Source organism: Pseudophryne corroboree, chromosome 9 (genome assembly GCF_028390025.1).
Source record: "Pseudophryne corroboree isolate aPseCor3 chromosome 9, aPseCor3.hap2, whole genome shotgun sequence".
NCBI classification, from domain to species: domain Eukaryota; kingdom Metazoa; phylum Chordata; class Amphibia; order Anura; family Myobatrachidae; genus Pseudophryne; species Pseudophryne corroboree.
The window spans coordinates 228,744,880-228,772,654 of NC_086452.1; the positions used below are offsets into that span (position 1 = coordinate 228,744,880).

At 48.8% G+C, this 27,775-nt stretch overlaps 1 protein-coding gene across 3 annotated transcripts in view; it reads right to left on the reverse strand.

The window, feature by feature from the left end:
- The window catches only part of GPSM2 (G protein signaling modulator 2), a 287,348-nt gene that overhangs the window by 85,901 nt on the left and 173,672 nt on the right, over window positions 1–27,775 (reverse strand). For all 3 annotated transcript variants that reach the window (XM_063940157.1, XM_063940156.1, XM_063940158.1), the window contains 2 exons: window positions 18,128–18,270; window positions 17,923–18,046 (listed from right to left, as the gene is read on the reverse strand). In XM_063940157.1, coding sequence (XP_063796227.1) covers window positions 17,923–18,046; window positions 18,128–18,270 — 267 coding nt within the window. The remainder of the gene's footprint in view (window positions 1–17,922; window positions 18,047–18,127; window positions 18,271–27,775) is intronic.

Below are 27,775 nucleotides of genomic sequence, written 5' to 3' on the forward strand. Positions count from 1 at the left end.
AAGTCTGGACTTCAGGAACTGAAGCCAATTCTTTTTGAAAGAAAATCGACAGGGCCGAAATTTGAACCTTAATAGATCCCAATTTGAGACCCATAGACAATCCTGATTGCAGGAAATGTAGGAATCGACCCAGTTGAAATTCCTCCGTCGGAGCACTCCGATCCTCGCACCACGCAACATATCTTCGCCAAATGCGGTGATAGTGTTGCACGGTTACTTCCTTCCTTGCTTTAATCAAAGTAGGAATGACTTCTTCCGGCATGCCTTTTTCCTTTAGGATCCGGCGTTCAACCGCCATGCCGTCAAACGCAGCCGCGGTAAGTCTTGAAACAGACAGGGACCCTGCTGAAGCAAGTCCCTCCTTAGAGGTAGAGGCCACGGATCTTCCGTGATCATCTCTTGAAGTTCCGGGTACCAAGTCCTTCTTGGCCAATCCGGAACCACTAGTATCGTTCTTACGCCTCTTTGCCGTATAATTCTCAATACTTTTGGTATGAGAGGCAGAGGAGGAAACACATACACCGACTGGTACACCCAAGGCGTTACCAGCGCGTCCACAGCTATTGCCTGCGGATCTCTTGACCTGGCGCAATACCTGTCCAGTTTTTTGTTGAGGCGAGACGCCATCATGTCCACCATTGGTCTTTCCCAACGGGTTACCAGCATGTGGAAGACTTCCGGATGAAGTCCCCACTCTCCCGGGTGAAGGTCGTGTCTGCTGAGGAAGTCTGCTTCCCAGTTGTCCACTCCCGGGATGAACACTGCTGACAGTGCTATCACATGATTCTCTGCCCAGCGAAGAATCCTTGCAGCTTCTGCCATTGCACTCCTGCTTCTTGTGCCGCCCTGTCTGTTCACATGGGCGACTGCCGTGATGTTGTCCGACTGGATCAACACCGGTTTTCCCTGAAGCAGAGGTTCTGCCTGGCTTAGAGCATTGTAGATTGCTCTTAGTTCCAGAATGTTTATGTGAAGAGACGTTTCCAGGCTCGTCCACACTCCCTGGAAGTTTCTTCCTTGTGTGACTGCTCCCCAGCCTCTCAGGCTGGCGTCCGTGGTCACCAGGATCCAATCCTGTATGCCGAATCTGCGGCCCTCCAATAGATGAGCACTCTGCAACCACCACAGAAGAGATACCCTTGTCCTTGGAGACAGGGTTATCCGCTGGTGCATCTGAAGATGCGACCCTGACCATTTGTCCAACAGATCCCTCTGGAAAATTCTTGCGTGGAATCTGCCGAATGGAATTGCTTCGTAAGAAGCCACCATTTTTCCCAGGACTCTTGTGCATTGATGTACAGACACCTTTCCTGGTTTTAGGAGGTTCCTGACAAGCTCGGATAACTCCTTGGCTTTTTCCTCCGGGAGAAAAACCTTTTTCTGAACCGTGTCCAGAATCATCCCTAGGAACAGCAGACGAGTTGTTGGCATTAACTGGGATTTTGGAATATTCAGAATCCACCCGTGCTGTTTTAGCACTTCTTGAGACAGTGCTAATCCCATCTCTAGCTGTTCTCTGGACCTTGCCCTTATCAGGAGATCGTCCAAGTATGGGATAATTAATACGCCTTTTCTTCGAAGAAGAATCATCATCTCGGCCATTACCTTTGTAAAGACCCGAGGTGCCGTGGACAATCCGAACGGCAGCGTCTGAAACTGATAGTGACAGTTTTGTACGACGAACCTGAGGTACCCCTGGTGTGAGGGGTAAATTGGAACGTGGAGGTACGCATCCTTGATGTCCAAGGATACCATAAAGTCCCCTTCTTCCAGGTTCGCTATCACTGCTCTGAGTGACTCCATCTTGAACTTGAACTTCTTTATGTACAGGTTCAATGACTTCAGATTTAGAATAGGTCTTACCGAGCCATCCGGCTTCGGTACCACAAATAGAGTGGAATAATACCCCTTTCCTTGTTGTAGAAGAGGTACCTTGACTATCACCTGCTGAGAGTACAGCTTGTGAATGGCTTCCAAGACCGTCTCCCTTTCGGAGGGGGACGTTGGTAAAGCAGACTTCAGGAAACGGCGAGGTGGATCTGTCTCTAGTTCCAACCTGTATCCCTGAGATATTATCTGCAGGATCCAGGGATCTACCTGCGAGTGAGCCCACTGCGCGCTGAAATTCTTGAGACGACCGCCCACCGCCCCCGAGTCCGCTTGAGAAGCCCCAGCGTCATGCTGAGGCTTTTGTAGAAGCGGGGGAGGGCTTCTGTTCCTGGGAAGGAGCTGCCTGTTGCTGTCTCTTCCCCCTTCCTCTGCCTCGTGGCAGATATGAATATCCCTTTGCTCACTTGTTTTTAAAGGAACGAAAGGGCTGCGGTTGAAAAGTCGGTGTCTTTTTCTGTTGGGGAGTAACTTGAGGTAAAAAGGTGGATTTCCCGGCTGTAGCCGTGGCCACCAAATCTGATAGACCGACTCCAAATAACTCCTCCCCTTTATACGGCAAAACTTCCATATGCCGTTTTGAGTCCGCATCGCCTGACCACTGTCGCGTCCATAAACTTCTTCTGTCCGAAATGGACATAGCACTTACCCGTGATGCCAGTGTGCAGATATCCCTCTGTGCATCACGCATATAAAGAAATGCATCCTTTATTTGCTCTAAAGACAGTAAAACATTGTCCCTATCCAGGGTATCAATATTTTCAATCAGGGACTCTGACCAAGCTACTCCAGCACTGCACATCCAGGCTGTCGCTATAGCTGGTCGTAGTATAACACCTGTATGTGTGTATATACTTTTTTGGATATTTTCCATCCTCCTATCTACTGGATCTTTAAGTGCGGCCGTCTCAGGAGAGGGTAACGCCACTTGTTTAGATAAGCGTGTGAGCGCCTTGTCCACCCTAGGAGGTGTTTCCCAGCGCGCCCTAACCTCTGGCGGGAAAGGGTATAAAGCCAATAACTTCTTTGAAATTAGCATCTTTTTATCGGGGGCAACCCACGCTTCATCACACACCTCATTTAGTTCTTCTGATTCAGGAAAAACTATAGGTAGTTTTTTCACACCCCACATAATACCCTGTTTAGTGGTACCTGTAGTATCAGCTAAATGTAACGCCTCCTTCATTGCCAAAATCATATAACGTGTGGCCCTACTGGAAAATACGGTTGATTCGTCACCGTCACCACTGGAGTCATCGCCTGTGTCTGGGTCTGTGTCGACCGACTGAGGCAAAGGGCGTTTCACAGCCCCTGACGGTGTTTGAGTCGCCTGGACAGGCACTAATTGATTGTCCGGCCGCCTCATGTCGTCAAACGACTGCTTTAGCGTGTTGACACTATCCCGTAGTTCCATAAATAAAGGCATCCATTCCGGTGTCGACTCCCTAGGGGGTGACATCCTCATATTTGGCAATTGCTCCGCCTCCACACCAATATCGTCCTCATACATGTCGACACACACGTACCGACACACAGCAGACACACAGGGAATGCTCTTAACGAAGACAGGCCCCGACTAGCCCTTTGGGGAGACAGAGGGAGAGTCTGCCAGCACACACCAAAGCGCTATATATGACAGGGATAGCCTTATAATAAGTGCTCCCTGTATAGCTGCTTTTATAATATAATTTTTGCCACTATTTTGCCCCCCCTCTCTTGTTTTACCCTGTTTCTGTAGTGCAGTGCAGGGGAGAGACCTGGGAGCCGTCCTGACCAGCGGAGCTGTGTAAGGAAAATGGCGCTGTGTGCTGAGGAGATAGGCCCCGCCCCTTTTACGGCGGGCTCGTCTCCCGCTCTTTAGTGGATTCTGGCAGGGGTTAAATATCTCCATATAGCCCCCGGAGGCTATATGTGAGGTATTTTTTAGCCAAATAGGTTTTCATTTGCCTCCCAGGGCGCTCCCCTCCCAGCGCCCTGCACCCTCAGTGACTGCCGTGTGAAGTGTGCTGAGAGGAAATGGCGCACAGCTGCAGTGCTGTGCGCTACCTTTAGAAGACTGAGGAGTCTTCTGCCGCCGATTCTGGACCTCTTCTTGTTTCAGCATCTGCAAGGGGGCCGGCGGCAAGGCTCCGGTGACCATCCAGGCTGTACCTGTGATCGTCCCTCTGGAGCTGATGTCCAGTAGCCAAGAAGCCAATCCATCCTGCACGCAGGTGAGTTCACTTCTTCTCCCCTAAGTCCCTCGTTGCAGTGATCCTGTTGCCAGCAGGACTCACTGTAAAATAAAAAACCTAAGCTAAACTTTCCTAAGCAGCTCTTTAGGAGAGCCACCTAGATTGCACCCTTCTCGGCCGGGCACAAAAATCTAACTGGCTTGGAGGAGGGTCATAGGGGGAGGAGCCAGTGCACACCACCTGATCGGAAAGCTTTACTTTTTGTGCCCTGTCTCCTGCGGAGCCGCTATTCCCCATGGTCCTTTCAGGAACCCCAGCATCCACTAGGACGATAGAGAAATAATGGTATGCGGTTTATATACCACCCATTGGGATCCTGGAGGTCTCAATAAAGACGCCAGTATCACGACGGGGGTACTATACCGACCCAGGAATACCAGCGATGTAGGTGATTCCCCCTCTATGGGTGTCCACAACATCCATAGAGGGAGAATAGAACTCTTGGCAAGCAAAGCTCGCCACTGAGCCCGCAAGGGGCTTTGTTTTGCGCGCCCCCCTTCCGGCATTCTAGAGCCCGGGATGCTGATGTCGGTATACTGATATCCGGCATCCCGGCCGGCGGGATCACATACTGATCTCCATTGTAACCCTGGAAGGAAGGTACCATTAGGAGAAGCACATTGTATCCTTGAAGGAAGGTACGATTAGGAAAAGCACATTGTAACCCTGGAAGGTACATGGTTTTGAATAGGTGGACAATTAACAAAAATGAAAGATTTATTTACATTTTTCTATTATTTGCGGGACATTGAATAAGACATGAGAATGGTAGAAGGACTCACATTGCGGTGGTCAGGTCAAAACAAAGAGAAAAACAGCATTGAATTTTAATAACAATAAAGCACCATCAAATATAGACACCACCAGACCCAATCTCTCGTTCCTGTGTTCACTGACCAAATAGCCATGTGAGGCAAACAACGTTCAGAGTGAAGAAAACTTTCTTGCTACAAATGCCTCTATAATGTGGGAGGAGCTTTACCTGTTACACATGTCGATGCCTATCAGCAAATCTTTATAAAGAATAAAACAGACTAATAATCAGTGGAGAATGTAAAATTCTGCTCATGACACCCCATAATACTCCATATGTCAATATCTGTTGGAATACTTCTGCACATTTATGGTCTCAGCATAAAGATTTTGGATGTGCAAAACCAGCAATACATATTTATCAGTGTTAATACAATAAAGTCACAAGACTTCCAGAAATACAGAGATAGTGGAAAAATACATAACTTTCCCTTTATCTGGCAGATGTACTTGCAGTGTCAGATGGGCATTCTAAAATGCAGTATATTCCACAGCATAACATTAAAGTTATCAGAATGTAATCACCCTGTGGCACCGTAGCAATTGAGTCAAAGAACTGTGGGGGTCATTCCGAGTTGTTCGCTCGCAAGCTGCTTTTAGCAGCTTTGCACACGCTAAGCCGCCGCCTACTGGGAGTGAATCTTAGCTTATCAAAATTGCGAACGAAAGATTAGCAGAATTGCAAATAGACACAAATTAGCAGTTTCTGAGTAGCTGCACACTTACTCGGCATCTGCGATCAGTTCAGTCAGTTTCGTTCCTGGTTTGACTTCACAAACACACCCAGCGTTCGGCCAGACACTCCTCCGTTTCTCCAGCCACTCCCGCGTTTTCCCCAGAAACGGTAGCGTTTTTTCACACACACACACCCATAAAACGGCCAGTTTCCGCCCAGAAACACCCACTTCCTGTCAATCACATTACGATCACCAGAACGAAGAAAAAACCTCGTAATGCCGTGAGTAAAATACCTAACTGCATAGCAAATTAACTTGGCGCAGTCGCACTGCGGACATTGCGCATGCGCATTAGCGACTAATCGCTCCGTTGCGAGAAAAAAAATAAGAATTTACTCACCGGTAATTCTATTTCTCGTAGTCCGTAGTGGATGCTGGGAACTCCGTAAGGACCATGGGGAATAGCGGGCTCCGAAGGAGGCTGGACACTCTAGAAAGATCTTAGACTACCTGGTGTGCACTGGCTCCTCCCACCATGACCCTCCTCCAAGCCTCAGTTAGGTACTGTGCCCGGACGAGCGTACACAATAAGGAAGGATTTTGAATCCCGGGTAAGACTCATACCAGCCACACCAATCACACCGTACAACTCGTGATATGAAACACAGTTAACAGTATGAAACAATAGAGCCTCTCAACAGATGGCTCAACAATAACCCGATTTAGTTAACAATAACTATGTACAAGTATTGCAGATAAACCGCACTTGGGATGGGCGCCCAGCATCCACTACGGACTACGAGAAATAGAATTACCGGTGAGTAAATTCTTATTTTCTCTAACGTCCTAGTGGATGCTGGGAACTCCGTAAGGACCATGGGGATTATACCAAAGCTCCCAAACGGGCGGGAGAGTGCGGATGACTCTGCAGCACTGAATGAGAGAACTCCAGGTCCTCCTCAGCCAGGGTATCAAATTTGTAGAATTTTGCAAACGTGTTTGCCCCTGACCAAGTAGCTGCTCGGCAAAGTTGTAAAGCCGAGACCTCTCGGGCAGCCGCCCAAGATGAGCCCACCTTCCTTGTGGAATGGGCATTGACAGATTTTGGCTGTGGCAGGCCTGCCACAGTATGTGCAAGCTGAATTGTACTACAAATCCAACGAGCAATAGTCTGCTTAGAAGCAGGAGCACCCAGCTTGTTAGGTGCATATAGGATAAACAGCGAGTCAGATTTTCTGACTCTAGCCGTTCTGGAAACATATTTTCAGTGCCCTGACAACGTCTAGCAACTTGGAGTCCTCCAAGTCCCTAGTAGCCTAGGCACCACAATAGGCTGGTTCAGGTGAAACGCTGACACCACCTTTGGGAGAAACTGGGGACGAGTCCTCAATTCTGCCCTATCCATATGGAAAATCAAATAAGGGCTTTTACAAGACAAAGCCGCCAACTTTGATACTCGCCTGGCAGAAGCCAAGGCCAATAACATAACCACCTTCCACGTGAGATATTTCAGATCCACGGTTTTTAGTGGTTCAAACCAATGTGATTTTAAGAAACTCAACACCACGTTGAGATCCCAAGGTGCCACAGGAGGCACAAACGGGGGCTGACTCTGCAGCACTCCTTTTATAAATGTCTGAACTTCAGGTACTGAAGCTAGTTCTTTTTGAAAGAAAATCGACAGAGCCGAGATCTGTACCTTAATGGAACCCAATTTAAGGCCCATAGTCACTCCTGCTTGCAGGAAATGCAGAAATCGACCTAGTTGAAATTCCTCTGTTGGGGCCCTTTCGGCCTCACACCATGCAACATATTTTCGCCATATGCGGTGATAATGAGTTGCTGTAACCTCTTTCCTGGCTTTAGTAAGCGTAGGAATGACTTCCTCCGGAATGCCCTTTTCCTTCAGGATCCGGCGTTCAACCGCCATGCCGACAAACGCAGCCGCGGTAAGTCTTGGAACAGACAGGGCCCCTGCTGCCGCAGGTCCTGTCTGAGTGGCAGAGGCCATGGGTCCTCTGATATAAATTCTTGAAGTTCTGGGTACCAAGCTCTTCTTGGCCATCCACGAGTATCGTTCTTACTCCTCGCCTTCTTATTATTCTCAGTACCTTTGGTATGAGAGGCAGAGGGGAGAACACATAAACCGACTGGTACACCCACGGTGTTACCAGAGCGTCCATAGCTATCGCCTGAGGGTCCCTTGACCCGGTGCAATATCTTTTATAGCTTTTTGTTGAGGCGGGACGCCATCATGTCCACCTGTGGCCTTTCCCAATGGTGTACAATCCTATTGGAAGACTTCTGGAGGAAGTCCCCATTCTCCCGGGTGGAGGTCGTGTCTGTTGAGAAGATCTGCTTCCCAGTTGTCCACTCCGGGAATGAACACTGCTGACAGTGCTAACACCTGATTTTCCGCCTATCTGAGAATCCTTGTGGCTTCTGCCATCGCCATCCTGCTTCTTGTGCCGCCCTGTTGGTTTACATGGGCGACTGCCGTGATGTTGTCTGATTGGATCAGTACCGGCTGGTTTTGAAGCAGAGGCCTTGCCGGCCTCAGGGCATTGTAAATGGCCCTCAGGTCCAGAATATTTATGTGTAGGGAAATAACCTGACTTGACCAAAGTCCCTGGAAATTTCTTCCCTGTGTGACTGCCTCCCAGCCTCAAAGGCTGGAATCCATGGTCACTAGGACCTAGTCCTGTATGCCGAACCTGCGGCCCTCTTGAAGATGGGCACTCTGCAGCCACCACAGTAGAGATACCCTGGTCCTTGGAGACAGGGTTATCAGCCTATGCATCGGAAGATGCGATCCGGACCACTTGTCCAACAGGTCTCTCTGAAAAGTTCTTGTATGGAACCTGCCTAATGGGATTGCTTCGTAGGAAGCTACCATTTTTCCCAGGACTCGCGTGCAATGATGCACCGCTACCTATTTTGGCTTCAGGAGGTCTCTGACTAGAGATGACAACTCCTTGGCTTTCTACTCCGGGAGAAACACTATTTCTGGTTTATGTCCAGAACCATCCCCAGGAACAGTAGACGTGTCATAGGAACCAGCTGTGACTTTGGACTGTTTAGAATCCAACCATGCTGTTGTAGCACTTTCCAAAATAGTGCTACCCCGACTACCAACTGCTCCTTGGACCTCGCCCTTATAACGAGATTGTCCAAGTACGGGATAATTACAACTCCCTTTTTTTGAAGGAGTATCAACATTTCGGCCATTACCTTGATAAAACACCCTCGGTGCCATGTACAGTCCAAACGGCAGTGTCTGGACTTGGTAATGGTAATCCTGTACCACAAATCTGAGGTACTCCTGGCGAGGATGGTAAATAAGGACATGCAGGTAAGCATCCTTGATGTCCCAGGATACCATGTAATCCCCCTCGTCCAGGCTTGGAATAACCGCCCTGAGCGATTCCATCTTGAACTTGAATTTTTGTGTTCAAGGATTTTAAATATAAAATGGGTCACACCGAACCATGCGGTTTCGGTACCCCAACCCGTGTGGAATAGTAACCCCGTCCTTGTTGAAGTAGGGGCACCTTGAGTATTACCTGCTGGGAATACCGCTTATTAATTGCCTCTAGCACAGCCTCCCTGCCTGAGGGAGTTGTCAGCAAGGCATATTTTAGGAAACGGCTGGGGGGAGACATCTCGAATTCCAGCTTGTACCCCTGAAATACTACTTGAAAGAAACAGGGATCCACCTGTGAGCGAGCCCACTAATTGCTGAAATTTTTGAGACGGCCCCCCACCGTACCTGGCTACACCTGTGGAGCACCCGCGTCATGGTGTGGCCTCACAGGAGGCGGGGGAAGAATCTTGATTCTGGGAACAGGCTGACTGGTGCAGCTTTTTTTTTTTTTTTTCTCTACCCTTGTCTCTGTACAGAAAGGAAGCGCCATTTGACCCGCTTGCTTTTCTGAAGCCGAAAGGACTGTACCTTTGTCTGTGAGGAAACCTGAGGTAAAATTATTTCTTCCCAGCAGTTGCTGTGGATACGAGGTCCCAGAGACCATCCCCAAATAATTCCTCACCCTTATAAGGCTCTCTATGCGCTTTTTAAGTCAGCATCACCTGTCCAGTGACAGGTCTCTAATACCCTCCTGACAGAATGGACATTACATTTATTTTGGATGCCAGCCGGCAAAATATCCCTCTGTGCATCCCCCATATATAAGACGACGTCTTTAATATGTTTTTATGTTTGCCAACTAGTATCCCTGTTTGACAGGGTCACCGACCACGCTGCAGCAGCACTATCTGCAGGTCTCAGTCTAGTACCTGAGTGTGTAAATACAGACTTCAGGATTGCCTCCTGTTTTTTATCAACAGGTACCTATTAAAGTGGCCGTATCCTAAGACGGCAGTGCCACCTTTTTTGACAAACGTGTGAGCGCCTTATCCACCCTAGGGGATATCTCCCAGCGTAACTTATCCACCTGGCGGGAAAGGGTACGCCATCAGTAACTTTTTATAAATTACCAGTTTCTTAACGGGGGAACCCACGCTTTCACACACTTCATTTATTCATCTGATGGGGGAACAAAACACTGCCTGTTTTTTCTCCCCAAACCTAAAACCCATTTTTAGAGGTGCTTGGGTTAAAGTCAGAAATGTATAACACATTTTTTATTGCCGGGATCACGTCACGGATGTTCCTAGTGGATTGTGTATATGTCTCCACCTTGTCGACACTGGAGTCAGACTCCGTGTCGACATCTGTGTCTGCCATCTGAGAGAGCAGGCGTTTTTGAGCCCCTGATGGCCTTTGAGACGCCTGGGCAGGCGCGGGCTGCGAAGCCGGCTGTCCCACAGCTGTTACGTCATCCACCCTTTTATGTAAGGAGCTGACACTGTCGGTTAATACCTTTCACCTATCCATCCACTCTGGTGTCGGCCCCACAGGGGGCGACATCACATATATCGGCCTCTGTTCTGTCACCATATAAGCCTCCTCATTCAACATGTCGACACAGCCGTACCGACACACCGCAGACACATAGGGAATGCTCTAAACGAGGACAGGACCCACAAAAGCCCTTTGGGGGGACAGAGAAAGAGTATGCCAGCACACACCAGAGCGCTATATATATACAGGGACTAACTGAGTTATGTCCCTAATAGCTTTTATATAATATACTGTATACAGTGCCAATTTTAATGCCCCCCCTCTCTTTTCCCTCTTACTGTACTGTAGAATTGCAGGGAAGAGCCAGGGAGCTTCCCTCCAGCCGAGCTGTGAGGGAAAAATGGCGCCAGTGTGCTGATGAGATAGGCTCCGCCCCTTTTTCGCGGCCTATTCTCCCGTTTTTTATGGAATTCTGGCAGGTGTATTTACCTCATATATAGCCCCTGGGGCCATATATTGAGGTATTTTAGCCAGCCAAGGTGTTTTTATTGCTGCCTCAGGGCGCCCCCCCCAGCGCCCTGCACCCTCAGTGACCGGAGTGTGAAGTGTGTGAGAGGAGCAATGGCGCACAGCTGCAGTGCTGTGCGCTACCTTGGTGAAGACAGAGTCTTCATGCCGCCGATTTTCCGGACCATCTTCTTGCTTCTGGCTCTGTAAGGGGGACGGCGGCGCGGCTCCGGGACCGAACATCAAGGCTGGGCCTGCGGTCGATCCCTCTGGAGCTAATGGTGTCCAGTAGCCTAAGAAGCCCAATCCGGCTGCAAGCAGGCGAGTTCGCTTCTTCTCCCCTTAGTCCCTCGCTGCAGTGAGCCTGTTGCCAGCAGGTCTCACTGAAAATAACAAATTCTAAGACTATAACTTTCTAAGAGCTCAGGAGAGCCCCTAGTGTGCATCCAACCTCGGCCGGGCACGAAATCTAACTGAGGCTTGGAGGAGGGTCATGGTGGGAGGAGCCAGTGCACACCAGGTAGTCTAAGATCTTTCTAGAGTGCCCAGCCTCCTTCGGAGCCCGCTATTCCCCATGGTCCTTACGGAGTTCCCAGCATCCACTAGGACGTTAGAGAAATAACGAGCGAACAACTCGGAATGACCCCCTGTATGCGGCATTTGATAGTGTGATCTGTATGGTGTGGAACATTGACAAACACAGCCAATGTATTCTTGCTTAAAAACACTGCGGTTTTCTGGACAGAAAATAACTACCTTTTGCAACACCCCTTTAATATTGCCCTATATGCTCAGACATTTCATTCTTCTAATTGAAACACACATGGGAATTGTGTAAGCTTTTTTTTATTATTGTGAAAATAGCACAATTTAGGCTGAAAATCACATCCGTTGGCCCAAAATAACAATAAAAATGTAAATGTATTCAGTATGAGTTTAATCATTAGTGTCACCAGGCTTAGCCCTCATGCCCCCCATTTCCACCCTCATTGCCAGCTCCAAACATACAGTGCATCCTGAAAGTATTCACAGCGCTTCTGAAAATGGCTGTGCACTGACTCTTCCCATCCAACCTGATGGAGCTTGAGAGGTGCTGCAAAGAGGAATAGGCAAATCTGCCCAAAGATAGGTGTGCCAAGCTTGTGGCATCATATTCAAAAAGACTTGAGGCTGTAATTGCTGCCAAAGGTGCATCAAGGAAGTGTAGAGCAAAGGCTGTGAAAACTTATATACATATACACTTTTTTCACGTTGTCATTATGGGGTATTGTTTGTAGAATTTGTTTTTTTTTTAAATCATATAAAATAAGAATTTACTCACCGGTAATAGCGGGCTCCGAAGGAGGCTGGGCACTCTAGAAAGATTTATGACTACCTGGTGTGCACTGGCTCCTCCCACTATGACCCTCCTCCAAGCCTCACTTAGGACACCGTGCCCGGACGAGCAGACATAATAAGGAAGGATTTAGAATCCCGGGTAAGAGACTCTTACCAGCCACACCAATCACACCGTACAACTCGTGATACTATATCCAGTTTGACAGTATGAAAACAACTGAGCCTCTCAACAGATGGCTCAACAATAACCCTTTAGTTAACAATAACTATTTACAAGTATTGCAGACAATCCGCACTTGGGATGGGCGCCCAGCATCCACTACGGACTACGAGAAATAGAATTACCGGTGAGTAAATTCTTATTTTCTCTAACGTCCTAGTGGATGCTGGGAACTCCGTAAGGACCATGGGGATTATACCAAAGCTCCCAAACGGGCGGGAGAGTGCGGATGACTCTGTAGCACCGAATGAGAGAACTCCAGGTCCTCCTCAGCCAGGGTATCAAATTTGTAGAATTTTGCAAATGTGTTTGCCCCTGACCAAGTAGCTGCTCGGCAAAGTTGTAAAGCCGAGACCCCTCGGGCAGCCGCCCAAGATGAGCCCACCTTCCTTGTGGAATGGGCATTTACAGATTTTGGCTGTGGCATGCCTGCCACAGAATGTGCAAGCTGAATTGTACTACAAATCCAGCGAGCAATAGACTGCTTAGAAGCAGGAGCACCCAGCTTGTTGGGTGCATACAGGATAAACAGCGAGTCAGATTTTCTGACTCCAGCCGTCCTGGAAACATATATTTTCAGGGCCCTGACAACGTCTAGCAACTTGGAGTCCTCCAAATCCTTAGTAGCCGCAGGCACCACAATAGGCTGGTTCAGGTGAAACGCTGACACCACCTTAGGGAGAAACTGGGGACGAGTCCTCAATTCTGCCCTATCCATATGGAAAATCAGATAAGGGCTTTTACATGATAAAGCCGCCAATTCTGATACTCGCCTGGCTGTAGCCAGGGCCAATAACATAACCACTTTCCACGTGAGATATTTCAGATCCACGGTTTTTAATGGCTCAAACCAATGTGATTTTAAGAAACTCAACATCACGTTGAGATCCCAAGGTGCCACAGGAGGCACAAATGGGGGCTGAATATGCAGCACTCCTTTCACAAATGTCTGAACTTCAGGTACTGAAGCTAGTTCTTTTTGAAAGAAAATCGACAGAGCCGAGATCTGTACTTTAATGGAGCCTAATTTTAGGCCCATATTCACTCCTGCTTGCAGGAACTGCAGAAATCGACCTAGTTGAAATTCCTCTGTTGGGGCCTTTTTGGCCTCGCACCATGCAACATATTTCCGCCATATGCGGTGATAATGCTTTGCCGTAACATCTTTCCTGGCCTTAATAAGCGTAGGAATGACTTCTTCCGGAATACCCTTTTCCTTTAGGATCCGGTGTTCAACCGCCATGCCGTCAAACGCAGCCGCGGTAAGTATTGGAACAGACAGGGCCCCTGTTGTAGCAGGTCCTGTCTGAGCGGTAGAGGCCACGGGTCCTCTGAGAGCATCTCTTGAAGTTCCGGGTACCACGCTAGTCTTGGCCAATCCGGAACCACGAGAATGGTGTTTACTCCTCGCTTTCTTATTATTCTCAATACCTTTGGTATGAGAGGCAGAGGAGGGAACACATAAACCGACTGGTACACCCACGGTGTCACTAGAGCGTCCACAGCTATCGCCTGAGGGTCCCTTGACCTGGCGCAATATCTTTTTAACTTTTTGTTGAGGCGGGACGCCATCATGTCCACCTGTGGTTTTTCCCAACGGTTTACCAGCATCTGGAAGACTTCTGGATGAAGTCCCCACTCTCCCGGGTGGAGGTCGTGTCTGCTGAGGAAGTCTGCTTCCCAGTTGTCCACTCCCGGAATGAACACTGCTGACAGTGCTAGTACATGATTTTCCGCCCATCGGAGAATTCTTGTGGCTTCCGCCATCGCCATCCTGCTTCTTGTGCCGCCCTGTCGATTTACATGGGCGACTGCCGTGATGTTGTCTGACTGGATCAGCACCGGCTGATGTAGGAGCAGGGATTTTGCTTGACTTAGGGCATTGTAGATGGCCCTTAGTTCCAGAATATTTATGTGAAGGGAAGTCTCCTGACTCGACCATAGTCCTTGGAAGTTTCTTCCCTGTGTGACTGCCACCCAGCCTCGAAGGCTGGCATCCGTGGTCAACAGGACCCAGTCCTGTATGCCGAACCTGCGGCCCTCTAGAAGATGGGCACTCTGCAGCCACCACAGTAACGACACCCTGGTTCTTGGAGACAGGGTTATCAAGCGATGCATCTGAAGATGCGATCCGGACCACTGGTCCAACAGGTCCCACTGAAAGATTCTGGCATGGAACCTGCCGAAGGGAATTGCTTCGTAAGAAGCCACCATCTTTCCCAGGACCCGCGTGCAGCGATGCACTGATACCTGTTTTGGTTTCAGGAGGTCTCTGACTAGAGATGACAACTCCCTGGCTTTTTCCTCCGGGAGAAACACTTTTTTCTGGACTGTATCCAGAATCATACCCAGGAACAGTAGCCGTGTTGTCGGAACCAGCTGTGACTTTGGGATATTCAGAATCCAGCCGTGCTGGTGCAGCACCTCCTGAGATAGTGCTACTCCCACCAACAACTGTTCCTTGGACCTCGCTTTTATTAGGAGATCGTCCAAGTACGGGATAATTAAAACTCCCTTTTTTCGAAGGAGTATCATCATTTCCGCCATAACCTTGGTAAATACCCTCGGTGCCGTGGACAGTCCAAACGGCAGCGTCTGGAATTGGTAATGGCAATCCTGTACCACAAATCTGAGGTACTCCTGGTGAGGATGGTAAATGGGGACATGCAAGTAAGCATCCTTGATGTCCAGGGATACCATGTAATCCCCCTCGTCCAGGCTCGCAATAACCGCCCTGAGCGATTCCATCTTGAACTTGAATTTTTTTATGTATGTGTTCAAGGATTTCAAATTTAAAATGGGTCTCACCGAACCGTCCGGTTTCGGTACCACAAATAGTGTGGAATAGTAACCCCGGCCTTGTTGAAGGAGGGGTACTTTGATTATCACCTGCTGAGAATACAGCTTGTGAATTGCCGCTAGCACCGCCTCCCTGTCTGAGGGAGCAATCGGCAAGGCAGATTTTAGGAACCGGTGGGGTGGAGACGCCTCGAATTCCAGTTTGTACCCCTGAGATACTATTTGAAGGATCCAGGGATCCACCTGTGAGCGAGCCCACTGATCGCTGAAATTCTTGAGGCGGCCCCCCACCGTACCTGGCTCCGCCTGGGGAGCCCCACCGTCATGCGGCGGACTTGGAAGAAGAAGCGGGGGAGGACTTTTGCTCCTGGGAACCTGATGTTTGTTGCAGCCTTTTTCCCCTACCTCTGCCTCTGGACAGAAAGGACCCGCTTTTTCCACGCCTGTTTTTCTGGGTCCGAAAGGACTGAACCTGATAAAACGGCGCCTTCTTAGGCTGTGAAGGGACATGGGGTAAAAATGCTGACTTCCCAGACGTTGCTGTGGAAACTAGGTCCGAGAGACCATCCCCAAATAATTCCTCATCCTTATATGGTAACACTTCCATGTGCTTTTTTGAATCTGCATCTCCTGTCCACTGGTGAGTCCATAAGCCTCTCCTAGCAGAAATGGACAATGCACTTACTTTAGATGCCAGTCGGCAGATTTCCCTTTGTGCATCTCTCATATATAAGACTGAGTCTTTTATATGGTCTATGGTTAACAGGATCGTGTCTCTGTCTAATGTGTTAATATTTTCTGACAGTTTATCTGACCACGCAGCGGCAGCACTGCACATCCAAGCTGACGCAATAGCTGGCCTAAGTATAATGCCTGTGTGTGTATACACAGACTTCAGGATCGCCTCCTGCTTTCTATCAGCAGGTTCCTTGAGGGCGGCCGTATCCGGAGACGGTAGTGCCACCTTTTTAGACAAACGTGTGAGCGCTTTATCCACTCTAGGGGGTGTTTCCCAGCGTGACCTATCCTCTGGCGGGAAAGGGAACGCCATTAGTACCTTCTTAGGAATTACCAATTTTTTATCAGGGAAAGCCCACGCTTCTTCACACACTTCATTTAATTCATCTGATGGGGGAAAAACTACGGGTAGTTTTTTCTCTCCAAACATAATACCCTTTTTAGTGGTACCTGTACTTATATCAGAAATGTGTAACACCTCTTTCATTGCCTCAATCATGCAGTGAATGGCCTTAGTAGGCATTAGGTTAGACTCATCGTCGACGACACTGGTGTCAGTATCAGTGTCAACATCTGGGTCTGTGGTAGCGGGCGCTTTAGAGCCCCTGACGACCCATGCGACGCCTGGGCAGGCACGAGCTGAGAAGTCGGCTGTCCCACATTAGGCATGTCGTCAATTTTCTTATATAAGGAGTCTATACTTGTTACCCTGTTCTGAAGTGTAGACTGCAGGGGAGAGCCAGGGAGCTTCCTTCCAGTGGATCTGTGAAGGAGAAATGGCGCCAGTGTGTCTGAGGGAGATAGCTCCGCCCCTTTTCCGCGGCCTATTCTCCCGCTTTTTCCTGGATTCTGGCAGGGGTATTTACCACATATATAGCCTCTGGGGCTATATATTGTGGTATTTTTGCCAGCCAAGGTGTTTTTATTGCTGCTCAGGGCGCCCCCCCCAGCGCCCTGCACCCTCAGTGACCGGAGTGTGAAGTGTGCATGAGGAGCAATGGCGCACAGCTGCAGTGCTGTGCGCTACCTTGGTGAAGACTGATGTCTTCTGCCGACGTTTTTCCGGACCTACCTCTTCTTGCTTCTGGCTCTGTAAGGGGGACGGCGGCGCGGCTCCGGGACCGAACACCAAGGACTGGGCCTGCGGTCGATCCCTCTGGAGCTAATGGTGTCCAGTAGCCTAAGAAGCCCAATCCGGCTGCAAGCAGGCGAGTTCGCTTCTTCTCCCCTTAGTCCCTCGCTGCAGTGAGCCTGTTGCCAGCAGGTCTCACTGAAAATAAAAAACCTAAATCTATACTTTCTTTCTAAGGGCTCAGGAGAGCCCCTAGTGTGCATCCAACCTCGGCCGGGCACGAAATCTAACTGAGGCTTGGAGGAGGGTCATAGTGGGAGGAGCCAGTGCACACCAGGTAGTCATAAATCTTTCTAGAGTGCCCAGCCTCCTTCGGAGCCCGCTATTCCCCATGGTCCTTACGGAGTTCCCAGCATCCACTAGGACGTTAGAGAAATATTGTTTGTAGAATTTTAAGAGGGAAAAAAATTATTTATTCCATTTTGGAATAAGGCTGTAAAATAACAAAATGTGGAAAAAGTTAAGCGATATGAATACTTTCCTGATGCACTGTATGTAATAGGTGGCTTTCACATGCGTTCACAGAAGCAAGCTTTGAGCCAGAAAAGTGCAGTACTCACAAGAGTTGAACTGATGCCATGGTTACACATTAGAGTGACGGATAATGGCCTTTCCTTGTTAAACAGAAGGGAATCAGCTTGCAAATTCTGCAAGCTGCTTAAAGCCAGCAAGGGCACCATAATATGACAGTTTGTAATGACAGAGGTTTATAGTACCTGCTCGTGGGACATGACAGCTTTCCGAAAGTTTCCCAGTAAATAGTGAGTATTCCCCAAGTTTCCATATGCACGTCCTTGTGCTGCTCTGTCCCCTAGATCTGTTACAATTAATAAATTGGCCCTGTTCACAAAGACAAACACATTAGTTCATAATTATTATCCAAGTAAATTCGGTGCTATTAAAATTTTTATTGAAACCTACTCATAATAATCCACAGCCCTCTGCAAAGCCACTTTCACCTCCTCTGGAAACTCGCCGGGGTCTCGCGTCCCAGTGCAAGCTAGGCTCTTTCCTTTCGAGTGGTACACATTCCCTAGATTATAAAGAGCTCTGGCCTCCCCAACCTGTACAGATAGAAAGACAAACTACTCGTTATCTCGAATCACTTTAGAAGCAGGTGGATTTATGATTACTTAACCCTTGTGAAAGTGAAGACTTCAGATATGAATTGTAGTGGCATTTTATATAGAAGCAATTCAGAGCTCAATGGAGCAGGGAAGCTAAGTGGCCTGATGACCTATGAACTTCTTGTCCACCATTTTTCTTTTTACAATAAAATAACCTTCATTCCTGATGAGTGGCAGAAAAACAACAGATAACAGCTGCCTCTTGGGATCACCCATTACAATGTATAATACCAATACTGGGAACCATATTCCGCTCTCTAACCTACTGTATATACTATGGGGGTCATTCCGAGCTGTTCGCTCGTTGCCGATTTTCGCAACGGAGCGATTAAGGTGAAAATGCGCCTGCATGTGCTAAGTATTTTAGCTCAAAACTTAGTAGATTTACTCACGTCCGAACGAAGAATTTCCATCGTTGAAGTGATCGGAGTGTGATTGATAGGAAGTGGGTGTTTCTGGGCAGAAACTGACCCGTTTTCTGGGAGTGTGCGGAAAAACACAGGCGTGCCAGGATAAAACGCGGGAGTGTCTGGAGAAACAGGGGAGTAGCTGGTCGAACGCAGGGCGTTTGTGACGTCAAACCAGGAACGAAACGGGCTGAGCTGATCGCAGTGTAGGAGTAAGTCTCGAGCTACTCAGAAACTGCTAAGAATTTTCTATTTGCAATTCTGCTAATCTTTCGTTCGCAATTCTGCTATGCTAAGATAAACTCTCAGAGGGCTGCGGCCTAGCGTGTGCAATGCTGCTAAAATCTGCTAGCGAGCGAACTACTCGGAATGAGGGCCTATATCAGTCTGCCGTGGCAGCAGATTCCGTAACTTTTCCTGCAAAATACACTACTGCAATTGCAGATTAAATCATCCTTCCTCTGCGCAGATGACGAACTAATGCTCAGCATGACAACAGCAAGTTTTTGTCTTTCGGACCTGAATATTTTATTGGCTGTTGTATATCGTTTTAGAATTTGGTTACAACTCCTCCAAGACACAACCTGATTATATACTTTATTCTGTGTTAGATATTACGCTGTAGTTAAAATAGGAATTTAATACCTACCGGTAATTATCTTTCTCGTAGTCCGTAGTGGATACTGGAGAACTGTACTTTAGTACCAAGGGGTATAGATCGGGTCCACTGGAGCCTGGCTTTTTAAAACCTTTTGTGCGTGTATGTGTGTGCTGGCTCCTCCCCTCTATGCCAATCCTACCAGACTCAATCTAGGAAACTGTGCCCGAGTAGACGGACATACCAAGAGAGAATAAAACAGGTACAACAGCGGTGAGGCACGAAGACAACACAAAACCATGACTGAAAAGGAGGGAGCTAACCAGAAAAAAATAAGAATTTACTTACCGATAATTCTATTTCTCGGAGTCCGTAGTGGATGCTGGGGTTCCTGAAAGGACCATGGGGAATAGCGGCTCCGCAGGAGACAGGGCACAAAAAGTAAAGCTTTCCGATCAGGTGGTGTGCACTGGCTCCTCCCCCTATGACCCTCCTCCAGACTCCAGTTAGGTACTGTGCCCGGACGAGCGTACACAATAAGGGAGGAATTTTGAATCCCGGGTAAGACTCATACCAGCCACACCAATCACACTGTACAACCTGTGATCTGAACCCAGTTAACAGTATGATAACAGCGGAGCCTCTGAAAAGATGGCTCACAACAACAATAACCCGATTTAGTTAGCAATAACTATGTACAAGTATTGCAGATAATCCGCACTTGGGATGGGCGCCCAGCATCCACTACGGACTCCGAGAAATAGAATTATCGGTAAGTAAATTCTTATTTTCTCTATCGTCCTTGTGGATGCTGGGGTTCCTGAAAGGACCATGGGGATTATACCAAAGCTCCCAAACGGGCGGGAGAGTGCGGATGACTCTGCAGCACCGAATGAGAGAACTCCAGGTCCTCTTTTGCCAGGGTATCAAATTTGTAGAATTTTACAAACGTTTTCTTCCCCGACCACGTAGCTGCTCGGCAAAGTTGTAATGCCGAGACCCCTCGGGCAGCCGCCCAAGATGAGCCCACCTTCCTTGTGGAATGGGCCTTAACAGATTTAGACTGTGGCAGGCCTGCCACAGAATGTGCAAGTTGAATTGTGCTACCAATCCCACGAGCAATCGACTGCTTAGAAGCAGAAGCACCCAGCATTGTTGGGTGCATACAGGATAAACAGCAAGTCAGATTTCCTGACTCCAGCCAACCTGGAAACTATATTTTCAGGGCCCTGATAACATCCAGCAACTTGGAGTCCTCCAAGTCCCTAGTAGCCGCAGGTACCACAATAAGCTGGTTCAGGTGAAACGCTGACACCACCTTAAGGAGAAACTGGGGACGAGTCCGCAGCTTTGCTCTGTCCGAATGGACAATCAGATATGGCTTTGTGAGATAAAGCCGCCAATTCTGACACTCGCCTGGCCGAGGCCAGGACCAACAGCATGGTCATTTTCCATGTGAGATATATCAAATCCACAGATTTGAGTTGTTTAAACCAATGTGATTTTTTAGGAATCCCAAAACTACGTTGAGATCGCCCAGTGCCACTGGAGACATCAAAGGGGCTGTATATGTAGTACTCCCTTAACAACTTCTGGACTTCAGGAACTGAAGCCAATTTCTTTCTGGAAGAAAATCAACAGGCCGAAATTTGAACCTTAATGGACCCAATTTGAGACCCATAGACACTCCTGTTTGCAGGAAATGTAGAAATTAACCTAGTTGAAATTCTTCCGTGGAGCCTTCCTGGACTCACACCCTGGCACATATTTTCACCTAAGTGGTGATAATGTTGTGCGGTCACCTCCTTCCTGGCTCTGACCAGGGTAGGGATGACCTCTTCCGGAATGCCTCTTTCCCTTAGGATCCGGCGTTCACCCGCCTTGGCGTCAACGCAGCTGCGGTAAGTCCCGGAACAGACACGGTTCTTGCCGAATCAAGACCCTTCTTAGTATCTCTTGAAGTTCCGGGAACCAAGTCCTTCTTGGCCAAACCGGAGCCACGAGTATAGTTCTTACTCCTCTCCTTCCTATCATTTTCAATACATTGGGTATGAAAAGCAGAGGATGGAACACATACACCGACTGGTACACCGACGGTGTTACCAGAGCGTCCCAGCTATTGCCTGAGTGTCTCTTGACCTGGCGCTTCAGGTGGGACGCCATCATAACCACCTTTGGTCTTTCCCAACGGTTTACAATCATGTGGAAACTTCCAGATTAAGTTTCCACTTTTCCGGGTGGAATTCATTTATGCTGAGGAAATCTTCCCAGTTGCCCACTCCCGGAATGAACACTGCTGACAGTGTTATCACATGATTTTCCGCCCAGCGAAGAATCCTTGCTGTCATTGCCCTCCTGCTTCTTGTGTCGCCCCGTCTGATAACGTGGGCGACCGCCATGATGATGTCCTACTGGATCAGCACCGGTTGACTTTGAAGCAGGAGTCTTCCTAGGCTCAGAGCATTGTAAATTGCCCTTAGCTCCAGTATATTCATGTGGAGAGAAGTCTCCAGACTTGACCACACTTCCTTGGAAATTTTTTCCCTGTGTGACTACTCCCCAGCCTCTCAGGCTGGTATCCGTGGTCCCCAGAACACAGTCCTGAATGCTGAGTGTGCTGCCCTCTAAAAGATGAGCACTCTGCAGCCCCCACAGAAGAGACACCCTTGTCCTTGGAGACAGGATTATCCGCTGATGCATCTGAAAATGCGATCCGGACCATTCGTCCAGCAAATCCCCTGAGATCTGCCGAATGGAATCGCTTCGTAAGAAGCCACCATTTTTCCCAGGACTCCTGTGCATTGATGCACTGATACTTGGCCTGGTTTTAGGAGGTTTCTGACTAGGTCGAATAACTCCTTGGCTTTTTCCTCCCGGAGGAACACCTTTTTCTGGACTATGCCCAGAATCATTCCTAGGAACAGCAGACGTATCGTCGGAAAACAGCTGCGATTCTTGGAATATTTAGAATCCAGTCGTGCTGTCGTAGAACTACTTTAGATAGTGCTCTTCCGACCTCCAACTGTTCTCTGGAACTTGCCCTTTTCAGGATATCGTCCAAGTAAGGGATAATTTAGATGCCTTTTTTCTTTGAAGAAACATCTTTTCGGCCATTACCTTGGTAAAAGGCCCGGGGTGCCGTGGATAATTCAAACGGCATCGTCTGAAACTGATATTGACAGTTCTGTACCACGAACCAGAGGTACCCTTGTTGAGAAGGGCAAATTTGAAACTGGAGGTAATCCTTGATGTCCAGGGACACCATATAGTCCCCTTTTTTCCGGTTCGCTATCACTGCTCTGAGTGACTCCATCTCGATTTGAACCTTTTATGTAAGTGTTCAAAGATTTCAGTTTAGACTATGTCTCACCAAGCCGTCTGGCTTCAGTACCACAATATAGTGTGGAAAAATAATACCCTTTTCCTTGTTGTAGGAGGGGTACTTTGATTATCACCTGCTGGATATACAGCTTGTGAATTGTTTCCAATGCTGCCTCCCTGTCGGAGGGAGCCGTTGGTAAAGCAGACTTCAGAAACCTGCGAGGAGAAGATGTCTCGACTCTCCAATCTGTACCCCTGGGATAATACTTGTACTATCTAGGGGTCAACCTGCGAGTGATCCCACTGCGCGCTGAGACTCTTGAGACTACCCCCCCACCTTGAGTCCGCTTGCATGGCCCCAGCGTCATGCTGAGGACTTGGCAGACGCGGTGGAGGGCTTCTTTTCCTGGGAAGGGGCTGCCTGCTGCAGTCTACTTCCCTTACCTCTATGTCTGGGCAGATATGACTGGCCTTTTGCCTGCATGCCCTCATGGGAAAGGAAGGATTGAGGCTGAAAAGACGGTGTCTTTTTCAGCTGAGATGTAACTTGGGGTAAAAAGGTTGGATTTCCCAGCTGTTGCCGTGGTCCCCAGGTCCGATGGACCGACCCCAACTAACTCCTTCCCTTTATACGGCAATACTTCCATGTGCCGTATGGGATCTGTATCACCTGACCACTGTCGTGTCCATGACATCTTCTGGGTGATATGGACAACGTACTTATCTTGATGCCAGAGAGCAAATATCCCTCTGTGCATCTCACGTACATATATATAGAATGCATCCTATTAAATGCTCTATATGAATAAAATATTTTCAGTCAGGGAATCCGACCAAGCCAACCCAGCACTGCATCTCCAGGCTGATGGCGATCGCTGGTCGCAGTATAACCACCGTATGTGTGTATATACTTTTTAGGATATCTTTCCAGCTTCCTATCAGCTGGCTCCTTGAGGGCGGCCGTATCTGGAGACGGTAACGCCACTTGATAAGTGTGTGAGCGCCTTATCACCCTAAGGGGTGTTTCCCAACGCGCCCTAATTTCTGGCGGGAAAGGGTATAACGCCAATATTTGCTATCGGGGTAACCCCACGCATCATCACACACTTCATTTTATTTTATCTGATTCAGGAAAAACTACAGGTAGTTTTTTCACTCCCACATAATACCCTTTTTTGTGGTACTTGTAGTATCAGAAATATGCAACACCTCCTTCATTGCCCTTAACGTGTGGCCCTAATGAGAAATACGTTTGTTTATTCACCGTCGACACTGGATTCAGTGTCCGTGTCTGTGTCTGTGTCGACCGACTGAGGTAAATGGGCGTTTTTAACGCCCCTGACGGTGTTTCTGAGACGCCTGGACCGGTACTAATAGTTTGTCGGCCGTCTCACGTCGTCAACCGACCTTGCAGCGTGTTGACATTCTCACGTAATTCCCTAAATAAGCCATCCATTCCGGTGTCGACTCCCTAGAGAGTGACATCACCATTACAGGCAATTTCTCCGCCTCCTCACCAACATCGTCCTCATACATGTCGACACACACGTACCGACACACAGCACACACACCGGGAATGCTCTGACAGAGGACAGGACCCACACTAGCCCTTTGGGGAGACAGAGGGAGAGTTTGTCAGCACACACCAAAACGCTATAATTATATAGGGACAACCTTATATAAGTGTTTTCCCTTATAGCATCTTTATATATATCTCAATATCGCCAAAATCAGTGCCCCCCCTCTCTGTTTTAACCCTGTTTCTGTAGTGCAGTGCAGGGGAGAGCCTGGGAGCCTTCTCTCCAGGCTTTCTGTGAGAGAAAATGGCGCTGTGTGCTGAGGAGATAGGCCCCGCCCCTTTTTCGGCGGGCTCGTCTCCCGCTATTTAGTGAATCTTGGCAGGGGTTAAATATCTCCATATAGCCTCTGGGGGCTATATGTGAGGTATTTTTCGCCAAAAAAGGTTTTCATTTGCCTCCCAGGGCGCCCCCCTCCCAGCGCCCTGCACCCTCAGTGACTGCCGTGTGAAGTGTGCTGAGAGGAAAATGGCGCACAGCTGCAGTGCTGTGCGCTACCTTTAGAAGACTGCAGGAGTCTTCAGCCGCCGATTCTGGACCTCTTCTTACTTCAGCATCTGCAAGGGGGCCGGCGGCGCGGCTCCGGTGACCATCCAGGCTGTACCTGTGATCGTCCCTCTGGAGCTGATGTCCAGTAGCCAAGAAGCCAATCCATCCTGCACGCAGGTGAGTTCACTCCTTCTCCCCTAAGTCCCTCGTTGCAGTGATCCTGTTGCCAGCAGGACTCACTGTAAAATAAAAAACCTAAGCTAAACTTTCTCTAAGCAGCTCTTTAGGAGAGCCACCTAGATTGCACCCTTCTCGTCCGGGCACAAAAATCTAACTGGAGTCTGGAGGAGGGTCATAGGGGGAGGAGCCAGTGCACACCACCTGATCGGAAAGCTTTACTTTTTGTGCCCTGTCTCCTGCGGAGCCGCTATTCCCCATGGTCCTTTCAGGAACCCCAGCATCCACAAGGACGATAGAGAAAAAAAGGATAGCAACACCAACCTAACCAGGATAGCAAAGCTATCCCAACAACATAAGGGGACCACAACGGCGTGTCAACCAAACACTTACTCAGGTAAGCAGGAATCAAAGCACTGAAGCGGGCGCCCAGTATCCACTACGGACTACGAGAAAAGGGATTACCGGTAGGTATTAAATTCCTATTTTCTCTTACGTCCTAGTGGATACTGGGAAACTGTACTTTAGTATCATTGGGAAGTCCCAACGCTCCCAAACGGGTGGGAGAGTGCTGAGACCCCTGTAAAACCGCCTGACCAACTGAAGGTCATCCTTGGCCAAGGTGTCGAACCGACAATACTTAACAAATGTGTTCGAACAAGACCAAGCAGCAGCTCGGCATAACTAAGGCCGAGACACCCCGGGCAGCCGCCAACGAAGAGCCCACAGATCTCGGTGAGTGGGCCTGAACAGACGTTGGCAAAGGCAGAGCCGCCGCAGTATAGGCTTGTTGAATGGTCAACCTGAGCCAACGAGCAATTGATTGCTTAGAAGCCGGATGACCAATCTTGGTGGCATCATAAAGGACAAACAGCGAATCAGATTTCCGATGACGAGCAGTCCGTTTGACATAAACCGTCAGAGCCCTCACCACATCCAAGGACTCTGGACCAACGGAAGCGTCAGACAACACCGGAACCACAATGGGTTGATTCACGTGAAAAGCGGACACCACTTTTGCCAAAAACTGAGGTTGTGTCCTAAGTTACGCCCTGTCTTCATAAAGGGTGGTCTTCAGTTTGCCGGCTGTCGGGATACCAGGGCACAGTATACCGACGCCTGAATCCCGACAGACGGCATACCTACACTTTTTCTCCCTCTTGGGGGTCCATGACCCCCCCCCCCCCTGGAGGGAGAATAAATATTGCGTAGCGCGCCACCGTGCCCGCAGCATGGCGAGCGCAGCGAGCCCGCAAGGGGCTCATTTGTGCTCGCCAAGCTGTCGGTGTGCCGGCGGTCGGGATCCCGGCGCCGTTATGCTGGTCGCCGGGAGCCCGGCCACCGGAATACCATACTACACCCTTCATAAAAAATCCTTTTCTCGTAGTCCGTAGAGGATACTGGGGTCCACATTAGTACCATGGGGTATAGACAGGTCAACCAGGTGACGAATTTGTAGCCACCATAATAAGAGAAATCCGGGCTTTCGGAGATAAGGTCACTTCCTGATGCATGTGAAGGCGAGACCCTGACCATTTGTCCAGCATATCCAGCTGAAATGGCCGGGCATGAAACCTGCCATATTGGATTGCCTCGTAAGCAGCTACCATCCTGCCCAGCAAGCGTATGCAAAGATGTATGGATACATAGCGAGGACGGAGCACTGAATGGACCAAAGCTTGGATAGCCAAGGCCTTGTCCATTGGAAGAAACACCTTCCGAGACACTGAATCCAGTATCATTCCCAGAAACTGAAGTCGTTGGGCCGGTTCCAAGTGAGATTTCTGAAATTTTAGGATCCACCCATGATCCGTAAGTAGGCGAGTCGTCAGATCGATGCTGTGTAGTAGATGATCCCTGGACATAGCCTTTATCAGGAGATCATCCAAGTAGGGGACAATGTAGACTCCCATCATGCGCAGTTGTAGCATCATCTCCAGCATGACCTTGGTGAAGAACCTCAGAGCTGTGGATAGGCCAAAGAGTAAGGCCTGAAACTGGAAATAGTCGTCCAAAATGGTGAACCTGAGGTAAGCTTGATGAGAGGGCCACATGGGAATGTGTAGATAAGCATCATTGACATCCAGAGACACCAGGAATTCCCCCTCCTCCAGACCAGACACCACTGCACGCAGGGATTCCATCTTGAATTTGAACACCCGCAGATACGGGTTTAGAGACTTCAGGTTCAAGATGGGTCGCACCGAACGACAAAAAGACTGGAGTAAAAACTCATAACGGAGGAGGTACTGGAACCACCACTCCCGTCTGCAAAAGTTTATAAATAGCCTCTTGCAAGGTAACTTTTGCTGCGGGTAAAACTGGTAAGCCTGACTTGAAAATTCTATGAGGAAGCGCCTGAAATTCCAGCCGGTATCCTTGGGAAATGAGGTCACTCACCCAAAGATCCCGGCAGGACGTCGCCCACAGGTGGGCAAAGTGTTGAAGGTGAGAACCTACCTGAAAGTCACACTGCTGTTGGGGCCAACCGTCACGTGGAAGGCTTAGTGGCAGGGGACCCGGTGGTCTGGTCCAGGGATGCAGCAGTTGCAGGTTTACGGAACTTACCACAAGATCCTCTGGGAGTAGTGGACACCCCCCGGCCCTTGCCTCTGAACCTTGCCACACAAAAAGGACTGCAAGGAGGGTCCTGGGTAAGAACGTCGAGCAGGTGGTGCAGCCGACGGCAGATAGGTAGACTTACCCGCCATTGCCTGAGAGATCCATTTATTTAACTCCTCTCCAAACAAAGCATCACCTGTAAAGGGAAGATTTTCTACACTTTTTTGGAATCAGTGTCCACTGACTATTGACGTAACCACAGAGCCCTGCGTGCCGAAACTGCCATAGCAGTAGTGCGGACATTTATCTTA